Below are 8084 nucleotides of genomic sequence, written 5' to 3' on the forward strand. Positions count from 1 at the left end.
GACAGATGGTGCTGTGCAAGTCAAGCATGGCTGACTTCATATGTCGGCTTCTATCTCTGTGTGAGCTGTTTCGTGTAACTCTTAGGCTGTGTTCAGACAGGCAGCCCAATTCTGATATTTTTTTTCACTAATTGGTATTTTGACCTATCAGATCAGCTCTGAAAAAGACCTGCTGAGCCCAGCCTTTGACGCTCTTCTCCCTCTTTCTCACTCTAGCCCCGAGGGCGAGTATGTTTTCCTAACGGTTGGTGAGATGAAAGTACAAAACATGTTGAGGTAACGAGATTAAGAAATTAAATAACTTTTTATTGGTTAAAAATCATATTTATTGTGTATTATAACACATAAGACCACAATCATGCATACAGTAGAATTAATAGATTTAATTTCCATTTTCATTATTCAAAAATAAAAACACCTCGAACACTGATAACAATGTAAAGAAACAAAACAAAGGAGAAGTTCCCCTTGTATCTGAACGCAACGACATATTATACAGAATAGGTCATACTTTCACAGAACTAGCGTAACGCTGTAAAACAAAGTCTTCCTCTTTCCTATATTGAATAAGAAATATACAGTATAAATACAGTAGGACCTCAGAGATACGAACACTTCAGGAATGGAGGTCGTTCAAAACACTGAAATGTTTGTAATTTTTTTAATAAACTCAAAAAATATCAAACCATTATAGAAAATATGAACTGAGTATTTCCATGTATTTTCTCGGGCCAACTGATCACCCTTGAACAGGATATGGTCTTGACTCTGTCATGGACTCAGACGAACAGCAGTTTATTAGTAAACATTCAACATCACCCTCCTTTACTCCTCATTCTAGACCTAGCACAGGGACACTGATGAATAGTCATTGACTGAAAATGCTGGATAGAGGGGTTCAGTGAAGGTGGAGTGGAATGTGTGCAGGTGGGTCAGTGTGTCAGAGGAGACTAGGTAGAAGGATAGAGTGCCTTGTGAAGAGTTCAGATATACCCCAACTCTGTCAGCGCAGGAAGAGGGTGCAGGTATGACCTTGTTCGTATTATTGTGACAGATATATAGTCTGCGTTTGAGGAGTCTCAGGCTCCAGGATTTGTCATTGTAACCGAGCAAACAGTCATGTCCTTTTCCAACCCTGCTCATGTCTTTATATGCCACACCTACACTAACCGCTCTCCCACTCCACTCAGCCTCCCAGTAACAGCGCCCAGTCAGAACCTCTCTACACAGCACCTGAGGACAGTCATCAAATCTCTCGATGTGAGGACAGTACGGATGATCATCAGCCTCACATATCACAGTTCTTCCGCTGTTGGACAGAGACAGCTTTCTGTGTGTTGTGTTAGGGTCCAGTGTGAGTGCACAGGCATCTGCAGGAAAGAACTGAGGTTAGGAAGGAGGGTAGACGTGCCAAGATTAATTTATGCATATAGGAGACAGGAGGATAAGTTAACAATGTCAAACGTACACTTCTTCAGGCCTGATTTTAAGTAGCACTCTTCATTGTGTTCCACACTGTAAGGGAAGCCGAGGAACAGTGATTTAGTGACCTGTAACTCAGTGAAACCTGCACACACAGATTAAGCCTAGCCGTGGACTAAGGAGAACTTTCAAGTTACTTGATTTACTTTAGTATGAAATGTGGATCCTCCCGTGCTGCAGAGAGCAGTCTCACTCCTGTGTCTCCTGGGTGATTGTAGCTCAGATCCAGCTCCCTCAGGTTTGAGGCGTTTGACCTCAGAGCTGAGGTCAGAGAAGCACATCCTTCCTCTGAGACAATACAGCCAGACAGCCTCCAAAGAGAAGACATCACTATTTCAAAAGAAGACATCTACCTGCATATTTGACATATGTGAATGGATAACTTATTTCTAAATATAACCTAATGAAATGTGCTGTGTATGGTAATTTCATAATCTCTTATTGGGTGATAAGTTAACTACCTCAGTGTCTCCAGTTTACAATGTGGATTCCCCAGTACAGCAGACAGCAGCTTCACGCCTGAATCATACAGGTCATTGTCACTGAGGTCCAGCTCTCTCAGGTTTGAGATATTTGAACGTAGAGCTGAAGCCAAAGAGGTACAACCTTCCTTTGTCACGCCACAGGATGACAACCTGCAAGAAGAGGTCAGAGAAATCTTGAAATGGCCAAATGTTTAAGTACCAAACTGTCACGCCCTGGCCTTAGTACTCTTTGTTTCCTTTATTATTTTAGTTAGGTCAGGGTGTGACACTGGGAAGGTATGTGTTTTTGTATTGTCTAGGGTGGTTGTATGGTTTAGGGGGTTAAGTAGAGTAGATGGGTTTGTGTTTAGTGTAGGTGTCTAGCTGTGTCTATGGTTGCCTGAATGATTCTCAATCAGAGACAGATGTCATTAATTGTCTTTGATTGGGAGCCATATTTAAGACAGCCATAGGCACTAGGTTAATGTGGGTAATTGTCTATGTTGTACGTTTGTAGCTTGTGTGTGCACTTACGTCTATAGCTTCACGATCGTTTGTTGTTTTGTTTCAGTTTGTTAAAGTGTTCGTTGCGTGTTTTTTTCCTTTCTCTAAAAATAAAAGAGAATGTATTTTGCACACGCTGCGCCTTGGTCCACTCTCTCTCAGCAAGACGATCGTGACACAAACCATTTGTGAGATTCCTTTCTGTGTAGTAAAATTGGACTGGTATTTGCTAATATAACTGTGATGATTCCACTGATTTTCAAAACGTATCTATTTTCCTTTCTAATTTTGAAAACAAAAGGGCCTACCTCAATGTTTCCAATTTCTGCAGTCCAGCAGAGAGCAGTTTCACACCAGAATCCTGGAGATCATTGTCACTCAGGTCCAGGTCTCTCAGGTGTGACGAGTCTGAGCTAAGAGCAGACTCCAAAGCTGAACAGCATTCCGCTGTTAGATTGCATCGATTTAGCCTTTGGAAATGGAGACAATAAATCATGGTCAGATTATGAGTAATAGACTACATATAATTACACCAAAAAGTGTAACAAACAAAATTCCTCACCTCAATATCTTCAGTTTACAGTGTTGACTACTCAACCCGGCACAGATTAGATCCATACTGGAGTTCTGCAGGTAATTGTAACTCAGGTCCAGCTTTTGCAGTGGGGAGTTTGATGCCTTGAGAGCTGAAGCCACTACTCCACACAATTTCTCTGTGATGTTCCAGTTAGAAAGTCTATAATGGCAGGGTAAATACAGAGTGAGTATACATTCAAACTTACTTCCTGTACAAATGTACAGGTATGTGTGAAAGTTACTTAACACTCACAGGGCATTTATACAGCACTTCACAACTGGAATCATCCTCCATTGGCCCTCCTCAGAAGTGTTGTACTTCTTTGGATCAAACTCATGCAGAATCCCAGCTGACATTAGTACATAAGCCAGAGCTGTGCATTGTTCAGGTGAGAGCTTTTTTCCTCCATGATTTCCTGGCCTCAAGTATGCTTGAACCTCTTCAAGAAGGGTATTGTCATTGATTTCAGCCAAGCAGAATAAAAGGTTGATGCATCTCTCAGGCGATTTGTAATACCTCAGCATCTCCTTTATGTATTTTTTTGTTTCCTCAACACTCTGTGCACAGCTCTCCATCTCTGGCAGTAGGTCTTGTAGGAGTATCTGATTGGAGTCCAGTGAGAGGCCAAGAAGGAAGCGGAGCATAATGTCCAGATGTCCATTTTCACTCTCCAAGGCATTGAGCACTGCGCTCTTCAGTAACACATGAAAGGCTGGTTTTTCATGTAGAACCAGCTCTGAAGACTCAGAGTCAGACCCTTCTACAGCCTCATCATCCAAAAGACAATGTTCCTCAGGCTCTTCCTCCAGAGTGGAGATTTCTTCACAGTATTCCAATTGGTCAGACTCCAGACTTTCTCCAGGCCCATCTCTCTGTGAAGCATCTAAATGGTATCCAATGTGTTTGCTCAACAGAGAGTCTTCCTCAACCAACGTGTCATTGAGGAAAGACTTCAGCACCTCCATGTTATCAGTTGTGTAGCAGTAAAGCAAATACAGTGCGGCAAAGTACTCCTGGATGGTCAAATGCAAAAAGCAGTAGACTGTCTTGCTGTAGAGCCCAACCTCTTGTTTGAAGATTTCTGTGCACAATCCAGATTGCACTGAAACTTTTTTGATGTCAATGCCACACTCTCTCAGATCCTTCTCATAAAATATGAAATTGCTTTTCGTCAGGTGTTCAAAAGCTAGCTTGGCCAGCTTTAGAATGATTTCTTTATCTGATTTCAAGATCCTCCGCGCATCTGTCTCTTCGATGTTATGGTACTTCTGGTTCTTCAGGTTTGTCTGAATGAGCACGAAGTGTGTGTACATCTCAGAAAGGGTTTTAGGGATTTCTTTGCAGTCATCTCTGAACTTCTCCCATAGAACTGTAGCAGTGATCCAGCAGAAGACAGGAATGTGGCACATGATGTTGAGGCTCCTTGTTGTCTTTATGTGTGAGATGATTCTGTTGGCCAGCTTTGCATCCGAACAGAATCTCTTCCTGAAGTACTCCTCCTCCTGCAATTCATTGAACCCACGCACTTCTGTCATCTTTGTAATGTTCTTCCTGGGGATTTTATAGGCTGCTGCTGGTCGGGAGGTTATCCAGAGGCTAGCTCTGGGTGACAGATTCCCCTTAATGAGATTTGTCAATAGGACATCAATGGGCGCTTCTTCTGCTATGTCAAACAATGTTTCGTTTTGATTAAAATCAAGTGCAAATCGGCTTTCATCCAGACCATCGAAGATGAACAGAACTTGACAACCTGCAATTGTATTTGCATCCTCTATATCTCCAAGTTCATGGTAGAAGCCACACAGAAGGCTATGAAGACTGGACTGCTTTTTGAACAAATTCAATTCCCGGAATGGAAGCAGAAATATAAAATCCAGATGCTGATTGGCTTTTCCTTCTGCCCAGTCAAGGATGAACTTCTGGACTGTGACTGTTTTTCCGATCCCAGCAATGCCCTTGGTCATCACAGTTGTGATTATTCTGTTCTGTCCAGGTAAAGGTTTAAAGATGTCATTGCAATTGATAGGAGTGTCGTCTGATGTGCATGTTCTGGATGCTGTCTCGATCTGCAACACCTCATGTTCATTACAGACCCCTTCAGTCTCTCCTGCTGTGATGTAGAGTTCTGTGTAAATATTTTTGAGAGGAGTTTCATTTCTGGAGTTGCCTTCAAACAGGTGTTCACAGCAACTTTTCATTCTGGCTTTAAGATTCGCTTTGACTCTCTGTAGGACACCATCCTCTGCAAGGAGGAAGTTACAGGGACACAAAACACAGATGAAGTATGTATGAGGTGATGACAAATAGCACAAGTCAAATAATCATATTGTCAAGTCTTCCAGTAATGCATAACATGGATATCTACTTAGCAGTAGAAGGTCTTCTTTGTGCCTGCTCTGCTTTAGCTTCGATGTGCACCAGATACAGGAAAAGGATGTCAGGCCAACCTTCACTTACTGTAGGCACAGGATGAAAACAAAAACACGCAGTCAGTTTATGGTGCTACAATTAAATGCAGAATACAAATGATGACTCCATTTTGATCCAGTTCAGGGCAGGCAGCCTAGTGTTTAAGAATGTTGTGACAGTAACCAAAAGGATGCCGGTTCGAATCCCCGAGCAGGCTAGGTGAAAAATCTGCCGATGTGCCCTTGAGCACGCTACGTAACCCTAAATGCTCCTGTAAGTCGCTCTGAATAAAAATGTCTGTAAATTACTTACATTTTTTATTTATAAAAAAATAAATACCACTAATACTACTACTATTACTACTGCTACTATTACTACTACTGCTACTATTACTACTGCTACTATTACTACTGCTACTATTACTAATTAACACTGCTACTATTACTACTGCTACTATTACTACTGCTACTATTAATACTGTTACTGCTACTAAAGGTACACTAGTAATTTACATAATATACTGTAATCTATCAAGTATATTTGTGTAAAATAGCAAAAAAGATATTTGTCTTACCCTTGATCACTGCCTTGTGGAGCCTGTGACAAGTCTACTGGAATATACAAAACATAAATATTGTTTAGGATACAAATCATTTGGTATTTGAGAGGGACAAATTCTATAAGAAATTAGAAAGAAAAGCACAAGGTCTCCCTAATGGAGCTAATGTTATTCATATGAGTAATTTTAAAATGTCATGAACCATGAAAATGCCTGTTAGAAACCATTCAGATGCTGATTAGAATCATAGCAGATACACCTACCTCTCTGCTGAGATGGCATGCTAATATTAACAGGGCCCGCAAAGAAGTTGTTGCTGAGTTGAGGTGCAAAGTTAGTGCCTCCAGACTGGGCAATGTAGGAATGGCTGGGAGCATGTGGTGGTAACATGAGGGATGGGGAGACTGGTAAAATGGGTGACGAGAGAGAAGGAGGGTCAGATAAAACAGAGGATGGGAGAGAGGGATTGTGTGGTGAAGCTGTGGACGACAGAGAGAAAAGGTGGGGATGAGTGCAGGGTGGTAGGGGGTGTGGCGAAATGGAGGAATGGAGAAGCTGGCAGTTTGATGAAAAATAAGAAGATGGGAGTGGTAGTGACGCTTCTGTCTGCTCAGTGGTTGGTTGATCTCCTAGACCTAGAGAGAGGACAGAGAGAGTTGGATACTACACATTTGACACTTACAAAAACATCTGACTGTTAAATGGCTTACTCGTTTCTCTGTTGCTTGTGGTTGGGTCGTTGTGTTCTCGTAGTATCTGTCCAGGCGTGGCAGTGAGGGGGGAACGCAGAAGCCTCTCCCTACACTGGGGACAAGATGCTGACAGTCGGCAAGATTGGCCCCAAATCTTTCTAATGCATGGCTTGGTGCCAAGGAGATTCTTGTTCCACTTAGGTTTCTGCAACAATAAGGTTATTACAGTTTCATCTAGTCTAAAATCCAACCATGGCGTATAAGAATTGGCCTACACAAAATGTGTGTTTGTGTTATTTGTAGTGTTTAAAAAGTTGTTAGAAGAAACAATATGCTCTATTGCCAAATGTACGGATCTTTTCGATGATAGATGACTGACGACATCATTGTTTATATGACACTTGATAAGAATAGTAGATTTCAAAGACAGAAAAAACATGTTTAATCATCAACATTAGTCGTAATATGGGCTATATACTGTATAGGCTCAATGAACGCTTTACAAAGTTACATTATGATTACATTAAATTAGCAATACACATAACTCATAAAACATCTGTGTCAATGTGGGTTTTTCAAAATGAAGAGAATACATACAATGTTCCTTTAACTTTAGAATTACAGAGAGCCATTGACTAACCTTTGGATTGAGCGTCTTTGCAATGGTCCGTCTCTTTTTGTTATTCATGGTGTCCTCCAAAACGTGTTCCGACAGGCTGCGACCAGTTTCCTCTTCTTGTCTATGTCATAGAGAATGAGGGATAAACAGTAACCTACAACAATTGAATTCTCATTATGCGCAGGAAAACCATTTGATTCAGTTGCATTTAGCTAACTTGCATGCAGTCTCTTAGGTTGCCTGTAGCTTCTATGGCTAACAATATACACAGAGTATACCAAACATTAGGAACACCTTCCTGATAATGAGTTGCACTTAGCCTATCATGTGTTTGTGCGAGAGCAAAGGGCACCAACCACACACAGGACAGAGACCTTTCTAGACAAACAAGTTGTTGAAATGGTTACCATATGATTAGTCCCAATAGTCTCTCTAACAAAGAAGAATGGAACAGGAATAGAAAGAATAAATGCTGTTCGCACATGCAAGACTTGAGTAAAAGTAAAGATACCTTCATAAAAAATGAATAAAGTGAAAGTGAAAGTCACTCAGTAAAATACTACTTAAGTAAAAGTCTAAAAGTATTTGGTTTTAAATATGCTTTAGTATCAAAAGTAAATGTAATTGCTAAAATATATGTGTGTCAAAAGTAAAAGTATAAATATTTTCTAATTCCTTATTTTATTTATTTATAGATAGCCAGGGGCACACTCCAACAATCATTTACAAACAAAGCATGAGTGTTTAGTGAGTCCACCAGTTCAAAGGCAGTATGGGA

General features: G+C 40.9%; 1 protein-coding gene across 8 annotated transcripts; it reads right to left on the bottom strand.

Annotated features, from left to right (window-relative positions):
- Positions 1–285: 285 nt before the first annotated feature.
- LOC129831782 (NACHT, LRR and PYD domains-containing protein 3-like) lies at positions 286–7642 on the bottom strand. 8 transcript variants are annotated; one of them, XM_055895221.1, is made up of 11 exons: positions 7328–7636; positions 6706–6799; positions 6259–6630; positions 6012–6047; positions 3280–5269; positions 3013–3186; positions 2759–2920; positions 1944–2117; positions 1629–1793; positions 1469–1515; positions 286–1370 (listed from the first exon to the last, which is right to left on the bottom strand). In XM_055895221.1, exons 1-11 carry the CDS (start codon positions 7373–7375, stop codon positions 844–846), a joined length of 3789 nt encoding a protein of 1262 aa, XP_055751196.1. In that variant the 5' UTR covers positions 7376–7636; the 3' UTR covers positions 286–843. The 8 variants fall into 8 exon arrangements, with proteins under 8 accessions (XP_055751196.1, XP_055751195.1, XP_055751194.1 ...); XM_055895220.1 differs by having other exon boundaries at positions 6012–6044; positions 6706–6892; XM_055895219.1 differs by having other exon boundaries at positions 6706–6892.
- Positions 7643–8084: the final 442 nt, after the last annotated feature.

Source organism: Salvelinus fontinalis, chromosome 33 (assembly GCF_029448725.1).
Source record: "Salvelinus fontinalis isolate EN_2023a chromosome 33, ASM2944872v1, whole genome shotgun sequence".
Lineage (NCBI taxonomy): Eukaryota > Metazoa > Chordata > Actinopteri > Salmoniformes > Salmonidae > Salvelinus > Salvelinus fontinalis.

Coding starts and splice junctions, on each gene's coding strand:
- LOC129831782 (XM_055895219.1), bottom strand. CDS start 7,375: ATGAATAACAAAAAGAGACGGACCATTGCAAAGACGCTCAATCCAAAG. Junction 6,631..6,705: donor CACAAGCAACAGAGAAACGA/GTAAGCCATTTA, acceptor TCCTCTCTCTAG/GTCTAGGAGATCAACCAACC. Junction 2,921..3,012: donor TGTAAACTGAAGATATTGAG/GTGAGGAATTTT, acceptor CCATTTCCAAAG/GCTAAATCGATGCAATCTAA.